Below are 25330 nucleotides of genomic sequence, written 5' to 3'. Positions count from 1 at the left end.
GCGCAGACCAATCCAGATATGATATTGAACTACCGCGAGAAAGATTTGAAAGTACTGCTCTCGACGTGCTCTCGCGATACTTAGATGTCATATGCAGTTTTCATCGCGCCTCGTAGCCGAGCACGGCCAATGGGAATGGGTTAGCCTACGTTGCAGGATGACTGTAAACTCTCGCGATGACCGTCTCCGACGAGATCACACTCGCAGCACGGAAAAATGACGTCTTGTCAACAAGACTAACAAAGTGCAAAAGGTATTTAAACGTCTCTTATGTTACAGCGGTTGATACAATTTGCATTTTTTGCACTGAATAAACAACGTTTGTGTTTATACCACATACCTACGTATGGCTGGTTGGTTCTAAAATGAGATTTTATTCACGTTACTGCGTTATACATTCAAGGTTGGATGACAGTAGCTCAATGTAAAGCTACATAATAAACATCCTTCCACAATGGCCAAACTGCATGTGTATGCCGTGTATTAATCGCCTATTGTTTTATATACACGTTGTATGGTTTAATAATGATAAGATTAAAATATTGTTTTTGCAAAATATTGTTTTTGTATGGTTTAGTAAAGATAAGATAAAAATAATATTGTTTCTGCACGTGTACAGTATAATTAATTTAACACAATATTTTGTTCTATATATATATATATATATATATATATATATATATATATATATATATACACACACACACTGTAGTTTTAACAGGCATGCCCCGAAGTCCTATTTAGTAGCCACCCAGCCATCAGTGCCTGCATCCAACTGTCCCCATGACAACCCCTCCTCTGGCCCCGTTTCCCGGGCAACAGGCTCAGGCTACACGGGATGTGAACACAGCCTCACTATGCCGGATCGGGCAGGAGACGGTTCAGGACATCGTCTTACGAACCATGGAGATTTTTCAGCTGCTAAGAAACATGCAAGTAAGTTAATTCCATCTACAGTTTTTAAAACGTATGCTGCTGTGTCTATGTCTGTCTGCTTTGATCTGATCTCTTTGTCCTTGTCTTCTCACTAAGCTCCCGAATGGAGTGACTTATCATCCTAACACTCATCAGGACCGGTTGGGAAAACTGCAGGAACACTTGCGGATGCTCGCCGTACTTTTCCGGAAGCTACGTCTCGTTTATGACAAATGCAATGAGAATTGCGCTGGTCTTGATCCCATACCTCCTGAGGTGAGATTCACCCTCTCTGTAAACCCTGTTTTTACATTTAGTTTTTAATAAGAAGTCGAGTTTCCGTTTAAAGGGATAGTTTATCCAAAAAATGGATGAGAGTAAGTGATGACAGAACATTCATTTTGGGGTGTTTTCATTTTCCTTCTATTCTAGTGGGAACCTGGACAGATATTAATTGAAATGAATAAAAACATTACAAACAATAAAAGTATTAAATTGAAGATTTAAATATTTCATACGAATAGAATTGCTATGTAGTCCTAAAACCCAGGCATGGTCCTTTCTTGAGTTCATTTAAGTGTATTTCATTTGTAAAAGTACAGCTTGTGCACTCAGAAGTTGGTTTGTTTGATCTTGTTCATCAGGGAATTTTCGCTATTCACAACATGTGTTTGCCTACAAACTTTTAATTAGTGCGCATTGTGAAATCTAGCTCCCGAGCATTTTTTATAATTCCTTTCAAGTTGCAGTTGAGGAAACATCCTCCCCCATTTTGGGCTCACATTTGCATTGAAGTGATGTAGTCAAACTCAGATTCTCACGGACTCACCTTCACCCAAAAAACTTTATTGCATTTGTAAGAAAAGCTCAAGAACTCACTTGTTTTTCTTACTTCACAAAAGTACTTCACAAAAGTACTTCTGTGGCGTCTGGGAGTGAGCAACCCATAGAAACATCTGTAATATATATATTTTTTTAATTTAGCTGTGATTGGAAGTATGTATAGAATGTATCCACCGTATTTTCAAATGTGGATGTAAGTGATGTTACGTATTTCTGTTTCAATAGCCAGCCGGTAGAAAACAGTGTTGTGGGAGCATGCATAACAACATGATTTAAACAGTTATGGTAAATATTTACTTCACCTGCCATGTATTACCCAGTGGGAGGATAAAATTAAGAAGTGGCCTGATATATCATATGAAGATATATTCAATCATTTCATGTTGTTGGTGACGGGTCTTCAATGCGCAAATAAAAAAGCATAGGGCCAAATCAGTATCTTTACAATGGGAAAGTTAGTCGAGTGTTTGTACATGGACTATACCAATACTTTGTGTTTTTAACCTTTTCAGGCGATGGTTTAAAATGTCACAACTGTCCCACTGGTGTGAGTTTTTTTAATGACAATTTTTAATTGACTTTTTTGAGTTTTTATGGCAACACATAAAGCTTCACGCATTGTAAATTATTTGAAAAAACAAAACTTAACATATTAAACTACTACATGTATTCAGTATTGTTTTTGTTTTATGAAAATATTATTATGCAGTAGATAACACATGATCTTATAAAATTATTTGCTTATTTAAAAAAAAAATGCATTTAAAACATAACAAAAGTAAGCGCAAACACATTACGAACTATTATAAACAAGGAGTTTATGTCGTATTTATTCTGTAATGTAATCGCATTTTTGTTATAATGGTAACATAATAAATAAATCAGCTAAATCAGCATATTTTTATCAGCATAATATTATTTGTTTTTTTATTGTTCACTGGCAGTGTCTATGAAAAGTTTTACTGGATGAATGTGTGGATAATGGATGCACATCCGCCACATACACATTCGGTTCTTGTGCTTGTATTACGGTTAAAACAAATGTTTCGTAGTGATTTACTGCGTTTGTACCAGCTATTATGGCAACCCCTAACTGCACAAATTATGCCGGTCTTCCTGGATTCATAATAAACATTATTAAGCCAGTCAAAACGGCACACTTGTGTCCCTCGCAATACGACTACCATTAATTGTAGTGGCTCACCGGAAGTCTTTTGCGAAGGAGCTCAAAGATGGCAGTGCCCACATTTACGTCAAAAATAAGATGGATAGCTTAGGCTGTGAGAATCTAGGAAACCTAGGCAGGCTACCTGGGAATCATAAGAAGTATAACATGTCCAATTGGGAATGTATTTGTACATTTAGCATGCAAAAAAGCATTAGGTCACCCAGTAATAAAATTTGCTTTTAATTTACTTACCCTCAGGCAAGCTAGCTAAAAACATATTTACTCTTCTACTTAAGGAACAATGTCATGGATGGATGGCCGAATGCCGCATAAGTAACAGCAAATATTGGGTGAGCTAACATTTTACACACGTGTGATGTGTAGATTAAAACCTTGGTTTGAAATAACTAGCTGCACAGCTCTGGTACAGAGTATTTCAGGACAGATCTTTTTCCTTGACCATCCTCAGTCCAGTTTGCTATACAGTATGCACTGGTTTAGCACTACACCTGTCATATTTAAGTCATAGTCATTGTTTTCAGCACAAACATTTGATGCTTATTATAGACTGTGCCTTAATCATTTGAAGCAATTTGCATTCAGCACTGTTTGCACCTTGCTTGATTTGCATATTTCTTTATTGAATCAGGTGCCAAAACATTGCAGACAGTGTGTTCAAATACAGTAAACAACTCTAAATTTCTTTCCACCGTTTATTTTGAAGTCCCCCTTAGAATGGAATTGAGTCTACAATTGGTCTGTTGAGTCGTCAAACCATTCAATCATTTGTGCAAGCTTTTCTCACAGCAGTGGGACAAAGTCATTAGATCTGCTGTATTAACAACTGCCTAGAGAGCTGAAGATTCAGGTTCTTCCTTCGCATTAGCAGAAAAAGTCCCTGTGTTCAATGTAAAGTTATTTTGGCAGATCCTCCACTGATTTCAGGGGAACTTGTAGCGCCTTCCCGTACAGGAAGTGCAGTAATGGAATCAGTGGCATTACCTCATCACATTGCACATTAGCTCCAGTGCTTGGTAATGAACAGCTGGCAAATTCCCTTTTGTCAGCATTTTCCAAAGCAGGCAATCACAGGATCCCAACAGTGGAATTTCCTGCACGAGGAAAGTGAAATAGCCGTGTCATTTCATTTACCATCTCAGTTTTTCCATCCACCTCAGTTCCCTCAAAGTAATCAACTCAGGGAACTGAGCAGAATCGTTTATTTCAGTCAGCTGGCAGGCGGCATCCATCTTTCAGTGCCCGGCCCTTGAGTAATGTGTTATGTGCATTATATTAACTAGCTGGCTCTTACTTGCCAACAGGTGGGTACTTCCTTGGAAACTCAATGTGAGTTTGGCTCTGGGATCGTATTTTGTTCATGTTTTCTTCTGGAATTTGTCGGATCTAGAGCTAATTAATTCAATCCTGCAGCTTGTGTCTTCGCTCTTTCTCTCTGCGGTGCCTGTGGTTTACTGCATTCACTTCCTTGAAAAATCTGCCAGGGGCTTTTCTTTTTCTTTCCCTGGCGTTTCATATGATCAAATTTTCCTTCTTCCTTTTTCTCAGCTGGCATGTAACCGCCTGCAGCCTGTAGGGTCTGTTGTTGAAACCACAGAACCACAAAATTCGAGTGATTATGCCGAATACAGAATGACTGGCTTGATTTTTCTGTTGCTTGCTTAAATGATACATCATTTAGACTGTGCATTGATTCTTTTTTTTTTTTTACAGATGTAGTGTATGTGTGTTCAGGCATGAAAGATCTAATCAGATATTAGTGATAAAATTGTGGTAGGATGTTATTTACTTCCAGCTTATTATTGTTTCAGGAACAAGCTGGTACATAACCCAGTAATAATTAATGAAACAAATATCATTAGCTTGTGAAACTGGATGCCAGTTCATGAGTAGTTTGATCAGGGGAAATTTAAGCAATTTGATAAATAAGTTTTTGAATGTTTATGGAATGAAATAATCAAATGCATAAAGCAGCAAATATCTCTTGATAATAATAGGTATACCATTTAAATAAAGCTGTCTTCAGTATTGGAAAGCATTTGTCATGGCTGTTATGGCAAAACTCATACATAATGGATTTTTCCTTCCAGTGCAAAAATATGGGTGTTTTTCTTGCTTGCTCTGATTCCTCCAAAACACCAGCAGGTGTCACTGTGATGTTAAACCAAGGAGACCACGATCTGGTGCCAGCAGATCTACTGTTTGCCTGGCAAGGTCAAGAATGATGGAATACAATAAGAATGAAGCACTTTAAGAATTTCAGACAGAATTTGTGGGTAGACATATTCAAGTTATTGTCTTGAACACAAAAACATCATATCAGGGGTTAATTTAAAGAGATTTATTTGAAGGTTCTAGTAAACTGCTTTATATAGACCCTGTCCAAGGCTGTTGAAGGGCTCAGACTATTTGTGAGATTCAGTCAACTTCATTTAAAACCGAAAGGTTGCAATTATTTTTGGACCAAATACAATTAATGGCAATTGTGTTGTAAGACCTTAAACCTAAGATGTTGTTTGTGTTTCTCTGTATAGGCTTTTAATAAAAGCTTTTTTAATTATGCAACATTCCATTCACCGCAGATTTAACAGGATTTACATTCTTACAATCTCATCTCTTAAGCTTTTTTATAGTCGAGAGACAATAGCACAATTTATATTTGCACAAAATGATATTCAGACCATTGTAGTGTTTGTCAACCATTTAAAATATGTTGGATATTGCATGGCTTAATGTTAAAGCAACACTAAAGAGTTATTGCTCTTTGCTCCCCCTACAGGTTAGATGCGTAATTGTTCATTAGCACTGTCGTAAATACTGAAGCATAGCTGGCTCTGATTGGATTGTAGGTCTGCCGTAAAGCAAATTTTTGTAGTTTTCACTCGAACTACAGGACCACTACCCGACGGTTGGAAACTTCTTTAGTGCGGTTTTGGCCGATAGAGGGCTGCAAAGCGAATGTGAAAGTGCCATTCACCCTGTTTTGAGTGGATGATCCACTGAAACTTTTTTGGAAACGTTATTTTAAGGTAAAAAAAACTCTTTGGTGTTGCTTTAAATCTTAATCTTCAGGTGCGTCCAAAATGTTATCAGAATTTATCTTTCGGTCCACAAAGATTTTTTTTTAGGAAGAAACTAAGTTGCCTGTGGCAAGCAAATGCGCAAACTACTCTACTGTCTGATGCTTGTATTTATTGGTGCGGGTTGCAAGGTACCGTATTGAACTAAAACTGAACTCCATAAAAAAATCATTGAGTCATTTCTTGAACTAGTTTAGCAATGCCCTCTGGCTTGTGTTAAAAGTAGTATAAAGGTTGGCGGTTTATACCCCAGAAGGGTGGCAATTCATGAAGTGGAGAATTGCTGTGCCTATGAACCTAAATCATCATTCTGCCGTTGAGCAAGGCACTGAGCAAGTTTATCCTAGGCCTAGGGGGACCATGCAATACTATTTGTTGCATAATATAATGTAGTATAAGTCTTGAATGAGAAAAGTTTTAGATGGTTATTTCTGGTTAAAGTGTTCAGGTATTTGTTAACATAAAATTTGTGTCAGGCACTAATCTGATTGGATAAAAATGATCAGGTTGCACCCCTAATTATTTTTAACGAAGCCTAAAGCAAACACAGCTACAGTGAATTTTGTCAGGTTATAGGGACATTTAAAGGCGGGGTGCATGATTTTTGAAAGCACTTTGGAAAAGGGAGTCAGGCCAACTACCAAACACACTTGTAGCCAATCAGGAGTAAAGGGCGTGTCTACTAAATGACACTGTTGGATGGGTTGCGTATGTGTGTGGGGCGGGTCTATCAAAAGAAGGTTCAGATTCTATTGGGGTAGGGGCGTGTTTATTCAGGCGATTTCAAATGTCAACATTGGCTTTCAGAGATCATGCACCCCGCCTTTAATGTGTAAAAGTTATTTTCAGCATCTTTAAAGTTCAAACCTCTTTAATGAGATCACTGTTTTTTTCTTTAGATTTTACTTACTCTTTAATCTTTATATAGGGTGTAAATTAATGCGAAACAACTGATGTCGTCAAAAGCTTGGTATTGATTGTTTTCACGTTTCTCTGTTTTTCAGCAACTTATTCCTTACGTCGAAGATGACAGCTCTAAACTGGATGACCGTGTGGCCAATCAGATGCGTGCAACTAGTGAGGAGAGAAGAGAAGTACTGGAAGTTAATAAGGTTAGAACAGTAAAAAACATGAAACACATTACAGAGATATCTGCAGCATTCACACTTATAATGAAGCCGTGATATTTTAAATCTGACCTGATGGCTCCCGACCAGATTTCTTGAGTTTCTCGCAATGGAATCCAAACGATCTCACCCCTGCCATCGAGTCAGGCATATTTAATACGGCAGCATGCTCGCGAAAGGCAGGCGGCAAGGAAATGCTTGTGCGACAAGGGCGCTGGAGCTTTTACCGGCCAGCTGCAAATAACAAGCTGGAAGAGGAGACCATGCTGGGGAATGAAGAATGTCAAACTCAGGGGAAGTCAGGGTTGTATCAAAATATGGGAAGCAGATGTGATACTGCTCGGCAGCATCTGCCTGTGTGGTAGCAGCCAGCTGTACTCCAAGACATGGGACGAATCAATATGGACCGCGGTGTGGCGGATTATAAGAGTAATGGAGGGATTGATGGACTGTTAATATGCATGCACGCAGAATCTTACTTATGGATCTATAGAGAAATCAAGTACAGTAGATAGATGGATGGATGGATGGATACAGATTGAATCTTTAATGCGTTCAAGATCAGGAGAGGGAGCATTGTTGAAGCAATGTTTATAGTAAGGTAATTCTTCAATTAGGGAGTGTTTTGACTTCTTGAAATCTTGAAAAATTTCGTACAGGTTACAACATTTATCACTTGGAAAAAAAGGTGTGAATTTGGCCTTGATTAACCTTCATGTTGGAATAATGTGTGTGATGGTGTAGATATTTACTGTTGCGTATGATTAACATTTGTTGTTCGGATTGAATCTTTTGCACAGCTAATAAAGTGCCCTACACTGTGAGAAAAAAAAATGGGACAGTACCCTTTAAAAATTTGTTAATATGTACTATTTAGGTACAGATACGTATACATACATTTGGTACCAATATGTACCTCTGAGGTACTAATATTAACTTATGCACTGATATAAAATTTCCCCAATAACGATAAACGATAATTCAGGGTAATATTTGCCTATACCGATGTCGATACAGATACATTTGGTGGTTATATTTACTTGCATTAACTAAATTCTGAAGATTACACTTTCTTTTTTTTAAATATAATTTTAGGGCCTTTCATGCCTTTATTTTGGATAGTGTGGTAGTAGAGAGTTGACAGGAAAGTGTTGGGTGGAGAAAGGGGAGCAGGACTGGCAAAGGACCACAGAGCTAGGAATCAAACTCGGGTCGCCGTGAGCGCACTGGCGCTATATGTCGGCGCACTAACCACAGGGCTATTTGCGCCGACGAAGATTACACTTTCTTAATGTAATATATATATATATATATATATATATATATATATATATATATATATATATATATATATATATATATATATATATATATATATATATATTTATATAGATGAGATGTTTCTTTAAATTTTCTATACACAATGCTTAAAGGAAAACACCACTGTTTTTTATATTTTACTATGTTCTTACCTCAACTTAGACAAATTAAAACATATCTATCTTTTATCAATGCGTACACTTAATCTTTGTACAGCACGCCATGAATGTGTTAGCATTTAGCCTAGCCCCATTTATTCTTTAGGATCCAAACAGGGATGAATTTAGAAGCCACCAAACACCCCCATGATTTCCCTATTCAAAGATTGTTACATGAGTAGTTACACGAGTAAGTATGGTGCCACAAATTAAAACGTGGCATTTTTTTAAGTGCTGCAAACTAAGTGCTCTCCCGCCACACAATATAGTACTCATTTTTTATCTGTTTAAAAAATCGCCACATTTTATTTTGTGCTACCATACTTACTCGTGTAACTACTCATGTAACAGTCTTTAAATAGGGAAAACATGGAAGTGTTTGGTGTCTTTAAATTGATCCCTGTTTGGATCCTAAGGAAAAAATGGGGGCTAGGATAAATGCTAACACATTCACAAAGCCATGTACAAAGATTAATTGTACGCATTGATAAAAGATAGGCATGAATTCATTTGTCTAAGTTGAGGTAAGAACATATTAAAATATTGAAAAAAAAAAACGGTGGTGTTTTCCTTTAAATTCATTGCATTTCCATTGTTTTCTCTTTTGATTGACATGATATATCGGCCATGACTGTCGACTGTTTTTAAACTATTTATTGGTGCATCTCTACTCTTTATGTACAAAGGTGTACATTATGAAAGCCAGGGGCCATATTCTCACCTTTTTTTACCGTGTACCACAGAAACAGAAATTTATACAAATTGTCTAAATACTTATTGCAACTATTTATTGTCTTTTTTAAAAACCTTCGAAATAACTTAGAAAAAAGTTAAATGTCCCTGATTTTGTAGATTTAAAGTTAAAACTCTGCATAGAGGACAAGCCTATATACTCTTAAAATTAGGAAAAGCAATAAAAAAAATAAAGACATTAATCTACCTTTTAAATCTTTTGAATTAGTTTTTTAAAAAAGATTGATGAAAAATCATCCTGCGTACAGAAATATTCCCCAGATTGAGAATCTCTCAGTACTGAATGGATGAATGAACAGACAGATAGACAGAAATGGACAGAGTGGTGAAAGTAATGAGGCCGTAGATGATTGAAAATTAGCTATCAGGTCAGTTTGTTGAAACACAATGCTGGCTGTCTGACTCATCAGATTGTAAGATGGGTTGCGCATTATAATAGAGTCATTCTACTGACCTGTTGATTGAGTGCCATCATTATGCCAGTGATGCCCAGGCTTGATTTACTGAATTCATGAATGTTGGAGCTCCTCGCATTTGTGAAGTTCTGGAGAAATGTATTGCATAAGTATGGTAATACCCCACTGTTTTATGGGACGTCCTGTCTCTGAATGATCACGTTTCTCTTGTTATCTGTCGATTGTGGTAATTGCTGTTTGTCATGGCCCGGCTGAATTATAGCCCTGCAATCTGTAGCGCAAGAGAGTGGCCTTCATCACTTTGACTGATCTGTAATCATACATCTTGTACGAGTTCTGGAGAGTTTTATTATAGCTTTTTATTATTAGCCTACCTTGTTTTACCCTCTTTGTTGCTGAAGCAAAATCTCTGAGGTGGAATGAACTGGGTATTTTGGTGTCCCAGAAATGAATCCACTAAATTTCTATGCAATTTAGGGTGAAAGCAACAGCACAAATTGCCTAGCATGTGAAAAGGCCATCGACGTAAACAAGCACAAGGGTGAAATATGCATCGACTGACACTGGAGTACAATTTACCGTACCATCTCCGAGCCTGTCGACCCCCCGCTACATTTTTGACTTTCATACGAGTCTGGTGCCAGAATCCTTGAGGTCCCTCGGGGCTCCACAGATGTGTGAGGCCATCCAAAGGTCCACTGTATTCGACGCGCTGTCAATTCATCCAGGGAAACGCTTTGATTGAATACTGCTTTAACTGTTAATAAATTCCTGTCACAGCCCATTAAGAAGGCCTTGGAGAGATGGCTGCTCTCATTTATTCTCCACTACTCTTTTCTTTTGCCTTCTCTCTCGCTTTCTTTTTCCTCTCCTTGACTGTTTTTTAATACCCTGTTAATTACCCCGTCTGTCCTCTTTATTCAAATGAGAAAGTGAGAAATGTAAATGTTTGTAATTTCAAATAGGATAGATACCCTCAGCGTAATGAACAGCAGTAGCAAAGGCACTTTCTGTTATCTCCGAAACAGGGATGGGGCTGAGGGGCCGTAGCGGAGCTCTGCACCGAATAAACAAACACCCAGAACCCATAATGAGGAGGGTTTGTAGTCTGCATACGCACATGAGGATGGCACGCCTGCTCACGGGAGGCACTCAATTCTCCACGTGGTTAGATAGTTCATATGTCATCCATTAGAGCCTTTTTAATTGGTACACGGGGGGGTCAGGGAGAAAGGCCCAGCTTGCTCGGGGCACGCTGAAAATAGACAATGTTTCGCACGGGTTGCTCTTCGGAATTGCTGTTTGTGTACGAATAATTACGTTTTTTTTTAAGTAACGGTTGCATTTAACATTTTAACAGCAAATTAAAGCCACTTTTATTATAATGTTGTTTTAAACCCCAGTTAATGAAAAAGATATTTTGTCTGCAATGAGTGAAACACAGTCACCAGTTATTTTGGCCGTGTGACTATGGCCTTATTTAACTCTTCCCCGCCAATGACGAGATTTTCCGTCTTTCCGCAATAGCGCTATTATCCACCAGGTGGCGCCCTTCCACAACTTTTTAAACCCGGAAGTATTGCCCTATGGCAAGCGACTGCATGACCGTGTCTGTTTTAAAGATCGCTCTGAATGGGATCTCTATGAAAAGTCCGTCAAAAAAATTTAATTATCTCTGCTTTTTGCTCAAAATGTGGTGTTTTTGCAGAAACCTACCCATATTCAAAAGCTGATTACAAAAGAACCACTGAAGGTAGGATGAAACGTTTTTTTTTGTTTGAAAGCAGAGGGTCTGTTCTTTCATTTGGTATATTGTATGTTTATATATTGAAAGAAGAACATTTTCTGGAAGGCATTAAACTTTGATGAAAATCATGAAAAACGCTGGCGCTGGCTGGCAACTTTTTTTAAAAACGCTGGCGGTGAAAGAGTTAAAGGGATACTCCAGCCAAATATTAAAATTATGTCAAGGTATCCGTGATGCATGTGGTTGATTCTCGTGAAATTAGAGTTATGAGGTGTCATGAAACATTTTGATAAATAAGTAAATACTATAAAAATAAGAAGCATACAGTTATAAACATTTCTTTATGTATTATTTTACACATGATTTCAAATGACATCATAAACACCAATTTTGTTGATTTTTCCACATTTAAGGGGAAAATTTTCAGGACTGCAACGTGTTCATGACTGGATTTTGGTTCTTTGGCTTGGAAATATTTGTAATTAAAAAAATCTAAAAAATAAAAAGCTTCAGTGCATGTTATACTATAAACATTTTCAGTAAAGAAACATGTGCTATTTAGTGATCATTGGTAAATGTAGAGACAATAATAAGTAATATAAATGTGTCCAAGACCAATTTTCTCATCCTCCACAACAATTTTCCGTCATTGTTTAAGGAACTAACATTTAAAAAAAAAAAAAAATAGTTGGAAGGGACATAATTGACTGTGACACTCAAGATGGCTACCAGGTAAGCAGTTCTTATTTTTTCTCTCAAGATAAAAGTTGGAATTTTGTTTGTCATAGTACCTAGAAAACTTTTCAGTTCTCATTACCGAAACATGAGTTTGTAAATGCATATATTTAATGTAATATCATGTTGCGGTAATGATCATTTTTGATAAGGATATTCTAAAAAGTATAATTAATTCTATAGGTAATATTTTTTAAATCCTCTAAAAAATAATGGTTATAGTAAGTTCAGACATTAATCTTATATGTGCAAAAAAAAAAATGGCTTCAAGGGCTTTTAAAAAAAATCTGTTGCTGGACTCCTTCTAAGTCTGGATTTCTTGAGAATCACCCATATGTCCATCATCTTTCAGACGAATACATTTGGAGTTATTTTGGTTAATGTCCTTGCTTTTCCAAGCTTATAATTATTTTAAAGAAAAAGTTTGAAATAAAGTAAAAAAAAAGGATATTTTTCTTATAAAATTGCATCGATTACCAGCAGAAGACCTTTATTAACCCATTGGAGTCGTGTGGATTACCTGTGAAGGATGAATGCACTTTTGGGGTTTTCCTCATCCCTGTTATAGGCTTGGAAGTGCCAGAACTAAAATAACTCAATGTTCTTGTCTGAAAGATGATAGACATGTGTATCTCTGATTGCTTACGGGTGAGTAAATCATTGGGTAATTTTGATATTTGGCTGCAGTATCCATTTAAGTGAGAACAGAGCAGTTTAAAGTTTATCTGCATGTTGTGGGGCTGTATGTTTTTCTGACTAAAGTAAGATGGAGTGTTTGAAATGTCATTAATTTTTACATTTTTGCTGATTCTTCAAGTGGCACATAAATTTCACGCTTCACCTTTAAAGTTTAGTCACAGCCACTGGATGTTCTTTAGAATATCAGTCATCAAATGATAAAGATTCACCCTCCATATCTAAATATGAACTTGCACTGCTTTTTGATATGCCCTTTTTGGCTTGCTGCCCGTGAGGGAATGAGATTTATTTTTAAAACAAACCATTTTTGTCTTCTCAGGCAAACCTAAAGTTTTTTCTTCCATAAGACCAAGAGGCTAAAATGACATCTCTCTCTCTCTCTCTCTTTGGGCTTTAAAATGGAATTACTGCCACACTTTCTCTGAAAGATTTCTATGCTCATCTCCTCCTTATGCTGCCTGGGAAGCACTCATTGAAGCCAGATGTAATAAGCCCCTGACAGTCTGAGAGGAGATGAAAGAGTTCGCTGTAAAAAGATGCAAAGACGTGCCTGATTGGGAATCACTAGATCTGTCCTTTAAAGAAACCTTATTTATATTCTAGGTCTTATTGTGAATGATTCATCAGTGAGTCTTTATTATTCAAAAAAAATAATGTTTTCTCCATTACAAGCTTTCAAGTATGCATCGGTTGCATTATTTGGGACAAAGCACTTCAACCATTTGTCATATATTAAGGGACCACTTTTGGTAAAGCATTGGATCATTGGTTTGATTTCTTCTGAATGTAAAGAAATGTTGCATTTAGTTCCAGTTGATTTTAAACCTGGGAAGACTAACCTACCTGTAGAATAACCACTCATTAAATGCAAACCTTTGTTTATTAAAGCAATAAGCCCCGCGAAGCAGTGGATTACCAGTGCATTTTATAACAGCTAAGGGGCGTAAAACCCCCTTAGCTGTTATAAAATGCACTGTAACCCCACTGCTTCGCGGGGGTTATTGCGTTTATAAAACGGTTATTATATATATTACTCTTCCGCCAAACAGAGGACACAATGAAAATATGATTTAAGACTGTGGTGTTTATTTAAATAAATCACCATTCATCTAATTTATACATTAACATTTATATTGTGCAACTGTTGAAGTGATGATCAAATATGCTTGGAAGCATGCTTAACCCTTTCCCCGTCAGCGTTTTTTTTTAAGTTGCCACCCAGTTTTAGTTTAATGCCTTACAAAAAATTATCCTCTTTAAATAAACATAAAATATCAAATAAAAGAACAGATCCTCAGCTTTAAAAACCCTGTTTCATCCTACCTTCATTTGTTCTCTTATCACCTCTCAAATTTCAGCTAAAAGCGGAGATAATTCTATTTTTTGTGAAGAACTTTGTAAGAGATGAGATTCAGGCTCTGTTTACACCTACATGGTTATTTTTAAAAACTGAGAGATTTACCTTCGTTTGTGCCCCTCGTTTACACGCAAACGGAGAACTCGCCTCTGAAACCGATTGTTTCTAAGAACTCCGGCCAGAGTGGAGATCTTGAAAATCTTCGGTTGCATGTAAAGTGAGACAAACGGATGTTTAAGCAGGCAACGTCACAGAGTATGCACCAGAGCTCGCACCTACGTCAAAAGTGCGACCCATGTTAACATGTAACTGCTACTCTGAACGCTTCCAAGATCACATTTATGTTCGTGCAAACTCGTTTCGTGTGTTTGTATTTGCAAATACAGCTGCTCCATTATGTCGAGGAGCAAAGACGAGTGCTCTGAGGTCAGCAATTTTACGCGTGTTTGACTTCATGTGGCGCTGCAACGGATGATGTCAAAGTACCGCGAGAGTGATTCGAAATTAGACCTCTACGTATGATTCCTCAACTCGCTCTCGCGGTACTTTGACGTCATCGATCACCTACTGCAACAACTCCTTCCTCCAACATGAAGGACCAGTTCGCGTCACCACCAGCGCAGCCGGTGATTGGCTGACGTGGGCTTGAGCTTCTCTTGACGGCATATATGCACGGGTACGTGTAAATAAACACTTTTCTGAAAACTGACATGTGTGCACGATATTATTTTTGAAACCGGAGAGGTTGAAATGTCCGTTTATGAAAATAACCCACGTGTAAACATAGCCTCAGAGCCACGATCAAAACGCTGTTTTTAGTGTTGAGTGAATGCGTCAGTGTTTAAGTTGGGTAACATCGCCACCCAGTGGATAATAGCGGAAATACGGATTTGATTTATAAACTCCTTAGGGAACGTTTTCTCTTTTGATTGACATTTATCAGGATATCGCCATTAATTGTGCAATTGTAGACAAATTAAAAATATGATCAAAGACACTGGTGTTTATTTTCATAGATCAGTACGCAGCAACAGTGGCGCAGTGATACTTATGTAATGTGGTCTGAACCGTGGGTCTACCGGGGTATTTTATCACGGCTTAGAACGCGTTTCAACCAATCAGAATGAAGAACCAGAACTGGCCGTTTTATAATTTTGGTTTTAAGATGATATTCAAGACGTTCAAATGTCACAAACACACTATTTGGTTTAATCATTTGTAAATATAATGTCATATATGTTATTAAAAGACATTTATATATAATTTTTGTGTAATATTTGCAAAATGATTTGCAGCATCCTTGTTACCGTATGTTATTAGTTTTAAGTGCAAAAATAACTAACCTGCAAATTTCACGACTGGCCAATCAGAATCAAGCATTTCAATAAGCCATATAAAAAAACTTATAACAAGAAATGACGTCAGCTGCCATCGTTCCATCGTTCTTCCTGCTCTTCCATTGAACAACATCTTTCACCTCTGATCTGATGAGATCTCCTCCCTCAATTGGCGTCTCAGTCTCATCGCAATGTGATGAGCTTTGGTTCCTCTTTGTTTTATACCTTCATCAACCTGTCCTCCCCCACTTCCCCAGCTGCACCGCTCGCACACGGCGCACCGTTTAGCTCCGCTTTGAAGATCTGATGAACTTTTCAACCTGAACATTATGTGTTTAATTGAGTTAAGGTTTTTGTTTATGAATTGCTCTGGTGGAACAAGAAATAATAAGAGATTTGAAAGAGGAAAGGGGATAATTTGCAAATCATTTGCAACCGGCTAGGTTTATGTTAATGCGGTAGACGGCCTACATACGTACAACCGTGTTTATAGTCGCAGGGAGAGTGGGCAGGAAATGGTCATGGAGGGTTGATACAAGCACTGTAAACAGAGTAACAATAACAGCACGATCCATAGCCCAGGCTGACAGCAGTTTGGGTTTGAAAGATTGAAAAACGGTATGGAGCAAAGCAGTAATCAATGAAGACAACCTTCAATACTTTAACATTTCACGTACACACTTGTACTCCTAATAACATACAAAAAATATTGATTTTTGTTATGGTGCCTGCTAGCTTTGAAAACATATCATGTTTTGCTTAATTATACAAACTGCTTTCTTTACTTATTGAAGGAAAGTTTTTGAGGGGTCGTTGTGTGATAATACAATAGACTTCTGTCACTCGAAATTTGCTACATTCTTGCCATCAGCAGTCCTCTCATATAACACACAGCAGGCCATCTGGCTTCAGCTTTGATCAAAATAAACAGCTGATAAAGCTCGTTCAGCTTTTTCCTATTCTGCAGTATAATGCCAAAAGAACGCTCCGTCCACATCGTATACTGAATAGTCAACGTGGAAACGTCTGTGCCAATTCAGAAAGAAAAGTCTTTTGTGACAGGTGCCTGAATCCTGCTCGGGTTGCATCAGGAATGGTATGATGTCACCTGGATTAGAATAAGGTATACTCCTCCCTGCTCTTCAGTCACTGTAATCCCCTTATATCACTCCCAGACATATACACGCATAATTCCTGTTCAATCCAAGCGAGCAGAAATGTTGAAACGAGTCAGGAAGAGACGAGACGGATTAGCCATGTGGCATCCAAGGTCAAACAGCTTTTATAACGAAGGCTTGTTCTGCAGGCCTTTTCACGTTTTTTATCTTACCGTTTTTCCTGATCTGTCTCCTAGAATGTGCCGTACTTTGATCAGCCCGGACTCGTATTTGAAATCGAGTTTGCAATATAGAGAAAAATTTATGAAGCGCTCAAATGCAAAACCCTCAGTGTGTCTGACATGTTTTCTTGTAAATAGTAAATGAGCACATTTTATCAGACTCTTAATGGAAACAAATCAGTATTTCTAAATGACCTAAGGCCGGGATTTTAAGTGAAAGTATTTGATGGACATATAATACGTGCCGAGAGCATTCAGTTAAATCGTTATCCCATAGGATTTAGAGGCTTTTGAATCTGAGCTCCTCATACAGTATATTCATCTCAGTGTATATTTCAGCTCTAATGATATTTTTTATCTTGATTTTTTTAACTTACACTCTAAAAATGTTGAATTATTTTCAACTCAGCATTGGATCAAAAAGGGACGAACCCAGAAAATGACTTAAAAATGGGTTGAAACAACCTAGCGTTTTAGGTTTAAACAACCCAGTAGGTCAAATTACAAACTAATTTGTTGTTTTTGCTCCTTTTTGCTCCAGCACTGGGTTGAAAATAACCAGCCTGATCTCAACAGAATTTATACATATTTTACGAGTTGGCTAATTTGTATGAATTCATACGAAGTTAATCACGCAAAAACGACGTACGATTATCATAACAAACAATAACGAAACCCAACCCCTAACCCCCCTAAAGGCAAATCGTGCAAAAATCTACGAAAATGGTCATATGAATTAATACGAATTAGCCACTTTGTAAAATATGTACGAATTGCCATGAGCTAGCCTCGAAATAACACAGCATTTTTTTGTGTATACAGTAAATGGTTTAAGTGTTGTTTGAATCATAAGAACCATTTTGACAGTCAGCCATTGTTGCAAAATAGATTCAAATGTTTAGAGTGATGATACAGACGAAGCTTGAATCAGTGTTTTAAAGTGATTATTTGAAATTATTAAAAACATTTTTTTATTAACTCTTTCACCGCCAGCGTTTTTAAAAAAAGTTGCCAGCCAGCGCCAGCGTTTTTCATGATTTTCACCAAAGTTTAATGCCTTCCAGAAAATGTTCTTCTTTAAATATATAAACATACAATATACCAAATGAAAGAACAGACCCTCTGCTTTCAAACAAAAAAAACGTTTCTTCCTACCTTCAGTGGTTCTTTTGCAATCAGCTTTTGAATATGGGTAGGTTTTTGCAAAAACACCATATTTTGAGCAAAAAGCAAAAATAATTCCATATTTGTGACGGACCTTTAATAGAGATCCCATTCAGAGCGATCTTTAAAACAGACACAGACATGCAGCCGCTTGCCATAGGGCAATACTTCCGGTTTTAAAAAGTTGCGGAAGGGCGCCACCTGGTGGATAATAACGGTATTGCGGAAAGACGGAAAATCTCGTCATTGGCGGGGAAGCGTTTTCTCTTAATTGACGAGATATCTCGTCAATGGCGGGGAAAGAGTTAAAAGTATTATAAATCATTTGAATCAAAACTCTAAATGCTGTGTGGCTACAGATGTCCGAATTAGAGACTCCATAAAAACATTGTCTTACGGGTCATGAAAGCCAAAAAAGGTTCATAAAAATATGATTGAAAAAAGTATAAAACTATGAAAAAGTGCATTAAAATCATTGTTTATTAAAGGGATAGTTCACCCCAAAAATTATCATTAACTCATCCTCATGTTTATTTTTAATCTGTATGAGTTTGATCTGTTATTCTGTTGAACACAATAGAAGATATTGTGAAGGTACCCATTGACTTCCATAGCAGGAAAACAAATACACTGTCAGCTGTGTGCTTACCATCGTTTATGAAAAAATATCTTGTTTTTTGTTCAACAAAATAAAGAAACTTTTACAGATTAAATAAAAACATGAATAAATGTGAACAGAATTTTCTTTTTGGTTGAACTGTCCCTATTTAGGTCATTAAAATGCTCCTTAATTTTACATACAGTAGCCAGCAAAATCATCAAAAATATTGTGCATTTTCAATAATCACACAACCCTAATTTGAAATATGATAATGCTGAAACTGGATCTCATCAGCCCTCTTTTATTAAAACTTTTTAATCTACTCAAAACTCAGAGAGTAATTTGTGTTTCTCACAGTTTTGACTGAAGTAAAAAATACCGCTCTCATTTTTGCTTGTAAAAGGGTGCACTGATGTTCGAACGTCATCCAGCTGTCAGTCAGAGTCTAAAACACAGCAAATTTGAACAGAGCTGAATTTTAATAAGCCCGCATTTGATCAAAAACTCTTCCCACTGCACGCATTATCGAGTGCAGCTGCTTTGATCTTGTCACGAGTCGATGAGAGAATCAGATGAAGGGAGAGGTAAAATGAGATGCCATGTTTGAGTCTGCGACTGACTGGCCGTATCAAAGTTTTCTCTATTCGGATTGTCTTCTGCTAAAGCCACTTAACTGTTTATTGACACTGAACTACAAACAAACCCTACATATATTCTGTATCATATTGGTAAAGCAAGGTCATGGTGGACAGGTTTGATTGTGTCTAGCAATGTAAGTCATCACTATTTAACATATACAAAGCCAGAATCAAGTGCATACTTGTGGTGCTTAAATCTTTGATGGAATTAACATAAAAAAAGTTAAGTGGGTGTGTCTGGAAACAGTTTTGTAACCTAATTTATAAGTTGTTAAAGATTGTAAATAGTTTGGGCTTGGACTAGCAGAAGTATTTCATATTTTTGCGTTTCGCAGAAGAAATTGACTCCTAGTGGTTTGTGATGACACGTCTCTTTGGTAACTTCTTAAACCTAATGTTGAAAGCCATCTGGATCACATCTAGCATCTGTAGTGAACATTATAAACAAGAGAGATTTTAGCTCTCAATCTCCTCTGAGCTCGCCTCAGGTCTCTTTCTGTTGCTGTTCCTTGAGCAGTCGTGATCCAGGTTGACCCTGCCTTGCCTGTCAGGAGAAACAGCGATCAATGTAGTGATCTTTCCAGGTGTTACTTTATACCACCTGGGACTTGTTCACTTATACTCTACCTTTATTGTGTCTTAATGGTGTTAGACAAGAGCTCAGCCGGATCGCCTCTTACTGCTGATCCTGCCTGATGTTTTTTCTAGGGTGACTCGCACGTTGAGCAAAGGGGGTTTGTTAAGGTTTGCTCCAAAGGTGATTTAGTGCATTTGGTCAGCAATCCGGAAAGAAGCCATGTGCTTTTATTACCATAGTATATACTGATCTGGCAAATATTGTGCAAATTGTGCACCTCCCCACTACAGATTAAAGGGATAGTTGACTTTAAAATGAAAATTCTGTCATCATTTACTCGTCCTCATGTTGTTCTAAACCTGTATGAAGTTCTTTTTTCTGATGAACACAAAAGAAGATATTTTGAGAAATGATGGTAAACACACAGCAGTAAGTGACCATAGACTTCCATAGTAGGAATAAAAAAATATGATGGAATTTAATGGGTACCCTCAATTGTGTACTTAAAATCATTTATTAAAATATTTATCACAATACTTCCAAAATATTTTTTCCCTACTATGGAAGTCTATGGTCACTTTCTGCTGTGTGTTTACCATCATTTCTCAAAATATCTTCTTTTGTGTTCATCAGAAAAAAGAAATTCATACAGGTTTAGAACAACATGAGGATGAGAAAATGATGACAGAATTTTCATTTTAAAGTCAACTATCCCTTTAACGTATTTAACTATATAATAACATTTAAATGTATCGCTGAATCTCAGTATCCAATGTTAGGTGCACCTGTAAAGCGCAGATCAGATTTTTGCCTCCAGAACTGCCTGAATGCTTTGTGCTAAAGATTTATGAAATCCATACTTGAAGAATTCCTTGGAGGTTTCTGGCCAAGTTGACTCGATACAATCACACGGCCTTCACCGATTTACAGGCTACACGTACAGACGGCAGCTCACCCCAAAGGTGATGTATTGGATTGAGATCAGGTGGCTGTGTAGCCACTGGAGTAAGCTGAAGTCACAGGCTGTACCCACAATAGAACAAGGTGGAGATGATGAATGCTTTGTGACACGGTGCACTGTCCCAATGAAAGTGGCATATTCAATTGAAATAGGTCGACTGTGGCCTTATGGGGATACAGATGGCCGATAACAAAGCTTGTACACTAGTATTTAAAGAGACTGAGTTGTGCCAAGTAAACAACTGGTGCACTATTACATGGCCAGTAGGGCATCGTCATGAGGCGTGATGGTTTAAGCACATTCTTCTATTGTAGTCCAACACCATCAAACCTCAAAGATGCTCGGCTTTACCCAGCACTGTTGTTATGTCAGTTTGATTAATGAAAGATTTAAAAAAAGGTTACACTTTATTTGAAGGGGTGTTCATAAGAATGACATGATACCTTTATAATCATGACATAAGACGTGTTATGAACATGAAGGAGATTTTATGGACATTTATGACAACTGTCATTAAGTGCCATTTGTTCAATTATGTCAGTTTTAATGCAAAGATGACATTGTTTGAGATGTCTTTGTTATGACAATTTGACATAAACCAATACATCATAACTTGTCATAAATCTGTCATAAACATGACTTAGCAGAATAATTAGCTTTATGGGTTAACATTACATTAAACTGTCATTTAAATGTCATTAAGTGTTAATACTATGTCAAATAATTTTAAATACCTTAACAAAATGCAAAAGTAAGATTATACTTAACTTTATGTATGTGCACAATTTATAAAAAACTGACAACTAACAGATCTTGATCTTCCTCACACAGAGGATTCTTAAATGTTCTGACATAGAAGAAAAAACTAACAAAACATTTAATTAATTTAAGTAATTAACAGTTTTTTCAGTGATATGGACCCAATGCTGCATGGCTTAACCCATTATTGTACTGTTTTCATTTAATTTTAGGAATCGGTCTCCAAATACAATAAAATATAATTTTATGAATTTTAATTATTATTATTGAATAATAATATTATTAAACACATGAAGGAAACTTAAACATTAAAATTAACATTATGAACTGAAGAATATTCATGACGCTGTTATAAAACTATTTGACAGAGTATTAACACTTAATGACATTTAAATTATAAATTATATTTGTACCACTAGTTGAGGTCAAGAAAAATATTCATGATGCTATTATTAAACTTTTTGACAGAGTATTAACACTTAATGGCAGTTTAATGACAAATTCAATTTGTTTCACTGGTAAAAAGTGGTCAGTTATGTTGTCTTGGTAATGTCAAGTTGTCATGACAAGTTATGATGTATTGGTTTATGTCAAGTTGTCACAAAGACATCTCAAACAATGTCATCTTTGCATTAAAAATTACATAATTAAACGAATGACACTTAATGACAGTTGTCATAAATGTGAACAAAATCTCCTTCATGTTCACGGCACATCATTTTATGATTATAAGTTCATAAAGTCTTATGAACACCCCTTTAAGTAAAGTGTTACCAAAAAAGTAACAGGATTAAGCTTCATGACTTCAGTAGCATATTTTCTAAAGCTACACTGCTTTTCATTTTCTTTTACTCATGCAATACACATCCTTGGTATCAATTACATTTTTTGTAATTTACTGTTTAAGATCATCTTACACAATGTAAAGAACATTCAGTGAATATATAATCTTGATATCTTTTGACTGCGTAAGGTCATGTCTAAGATTGAAATCAATGTTAAATCAATCAATGATTGAAATCAAATTTGTGAAATCTAGGCTAAAGTCTTATTATCTAATTATGAGATTTGGAAGCATTTGAGTCATATTTGATGTCACTACTTTATTTAATTTGTAACCATTTGATATTACATAAGTGCAGCGCTACTGCACTTATACTGATCTAAGGAGCAGAAAGCTGTAATAGACAACAAATGTAGACACCACTATAGTCATGTCAGCTGTACTGAAGCAAGAACACTACTAAAGTAAACCCTACTACTACTATTTTTAAACAGACGAGCTAACCATCACATTACTGAAGAAAATAGTCAAAGGCATCTCTGTTTGTAGCTTAATACTTTCAAACACTGCATGTAACTGATACATCTGCTCAAAAACTGTTTTTGATTTTATCACAGAAACTCAAACAGAAGAATCAACAGCTGAAGATGATTATGGACCAGCTCAGAAACCTCATCTGGGAGATTAACTCCATGCTTGCCGTTAGGAGCTGAAAGACAGAAACCACTGTCAGGATACAGAAGATACATTCACCATTTCTCTTTTCACTGGGAAGACAGGAAGATTAAAGATACAGAATAAACCGGCACGGCAGTAATTGGGATACGGTAGAAAGTGAGAGATGGTTTGACCTGAAGAATTTCTGCTAGGCACAACTGATGGGTGAAATACCATTCGGTTGGCTGCATTGGATTTCAATTTTCAACCTGATGAACATTTAAAGGTCTGAGTGGTCTGCACGATCATGCAGATTCGTTTTAAAATGAATCTTTTACTCGAGTATATTCCTAATATATAGATTTTCTTTTAAGTTATGTAGAATACAATTGCAATTTACAGGAAGAAAAATACAATGTACCAAGTGAAATATTCAATTATATGATCCAGTCACATTAATATGCAATATATGTCATAAACATTATCTTGTACCAGCTCTTGTCTGTGTCTTTAATATAAGAGTTTAATACCTTCAAGCACAAACTTGCCAAAAGAGCAAATTTTGAGTTTAGGGCTTTAAGTGCTTTATAATCATAATTTTTAATTATTCCCTTGATCACCCATGTAAAAAGTATGTCTGGTTTAATGTACTAAACTTTATACTTAAAGTGCCCGTATTATGAAAAACTCACTTTTTCTGGGTTTTGGGGTGTTATTTTGTGTCTCTGATGCTCCCACACGCATACAAACTTGGAAAAAAATCCATCCATGCTGTTTTGAGTGAGATACAGGTTTCTGAATGTCCTCTGCCTTGAGTCTCAGATTGCGCCAGTTAAAACTCAGCTCCGTTGTGACGTAACAAACCGTTTCGTCACATTCAGTTTGAATTTTCCCGCCCACCACCCCCACTCGCAGGTCTCCACCCACCAGGTAGCTAGCTAGAGAGCATAGAGCAGTCACTTGAATGAGACCCTCTGTGCTGTTATCATCTCTCACGGAAATAACAGCGCTATTTGGATATTATGGATTATACTCCCACCTACTTTTAAAAACAAAGTTTTAACGCGTGGTTATTGGAACCCGGAGTAATCTTGTATACACTGTGTTACGACGCAAACAGTCCTCAGACGATAAGACCTTCATGCGAAATCTGATGTAAACAACAGACTATGTATCTATATTTCACGGATTATAAGCATTTGTGGACAAAAATGGTAATTGGATGTATTTTATTGGACTTTCATGGATCATTCACACATCTTAAACAGACTGGATTCGATTCGCGATCGCGTTGTTTCATCACAAAAGGTAAGAAGTCACGTTATATTTTGCATGTTGTCATCTTCTGTCACAAAATACTACATTTATGATGCTATAGCTAAAAGCTTTTTGCCAAACTAACCGAGACCGTCCGCCCCAGCTTTTCTGACGAGGCGAGCCTCTAATAACTTTACGGTCCGCATAGATATATACACGGTCCGGACCTCCCGCTAGCTTCTAGCAATTAGCACGCGGTCCACAAGCAGTATACATCCCCCGTCGGGTCTTAATTTCTGTAATTTGCGAAAATAATGCACTTGAAAATGTTTATAACGGGAAATTTTAGTATTGTCCAGGGAAAACAAGTGTATTGTTCAGACTGCTACATCACAATTTACACTGGAATCTTTGTGTGTCATGATGAGTTTGACACACCGAGACCGGGCCTTACCGCCCCGGCTTTTCTGACGAGGCTAACCCCCGAGCCTCTTAGGCTATAACTTTACGGTCCGGACCTCCCGCTAGCTTCTAGCAATTAGCACGCGGTCCACAAGCAGTATACATCCCCCGTCGGGTCTTAATTTATGTAATTTGCGAAAATAATGTGTTTGAAAATGTTTTATAATGGGAATATGTTAGCATTGTCCAGGGAAAACGAGCTAATTGTTGTGATTGCTAACGTAACATCACAATTTACTCTGGAATCATTGTCACAATGATTGTGTGTCATGAGTTTCTTCTCCTGTAGTGTACTTATTAGTGATACTTTTCTGTATGATTTGTCTGTTGGCAACATAAACCGTTAATAATAATAATAATAATATATAAAATAATAACACAGTATGGTCTGTACTGCTCACGATACCACTGAGCACGGGCACATGACGTTAGTAGTGGGGCGTGATCAAAGGAGCAGC

At 36.9% G+C, this 25330-nt stretch overlaps 1 protein-coding gene across 2 annotated transcripts; it reads left to right on the top strand.

Annotated features, from left to right (window-relative positions):
- Positions 1 to 146: 146 nt before the first annotated feature.
- med30 (mediator complex subunit 30) lies at positions 147 to 23647 on the top strand. Of its 2 annotated transcripts, none has more exons than XM_065290487.1 (5): positions 147 to 253; positions 713 to 936; positions 1033 to 1191; positions 7029 to 7136; positions 23114 to 23647. In XM_065290487.1, the coding sequence occupies exons 2-5, from the start codon at positions 784 to 786 to the stop codon at positions 23207 to 23209; spliced, it is 516 nt and encodes a 171-aa protein (XP_065146559.1). In that variant the 5' UTR covers positions 147 to 253; positions 713 to 783; the 3' UTR covers positions 23210 to 23647. The 2 variants fall into 2 exon arrangements, with proteins under 2 accessions (XP_065146559.1, XP_065146567.1); XM_065290495.1 differs by having other exon boundaries at positions 188 to 253; positions 722 to 936.
- The last annotated feature ends 1683 nt before the right edge of the window (positions 23648 to 25330 follow it).

Source organism: Paramisgurnus dabryanus, chromosome 19 (assembly GCF_030506205.2).
Source record: "Paramisgurnus dabryanus chromosome 19, PD_genome_1.1, whole genome shotgun sequence".
Lineage (NCBI taxonomy): Eukaryota > Metazoa > Chordata > Actinopteri > Cypriniformes > Cobitidae > Paramisgurnus > Paramisgurnus dabryanus.
This window is presented reverse-complemented; position numbering and strand designations above follow the sequence as displayed.

Coding starts and splice junctions, on each gene's coding strand:
- med30 (XM_065290487.1), top strand. CDS start 784: ATGACAACCCCTCCTCTGGCCCCGTTTCCCGGGCAACAGGCTCAGGCT. Junction 937..1,032: donor AGCTGCTAAGAAACATGCAA/GTAAGTTAATTC, acceptor CTTCTCACTAAG/CTCCCGAATGGAGTGACTTA. Junction 1,192..7,028: donor TTGATCCCATACCTCCTGAG/GTGAGATTCACC, acceptor TCTGTTTTTCAG/CAACTTATTCCTTACGTCGA.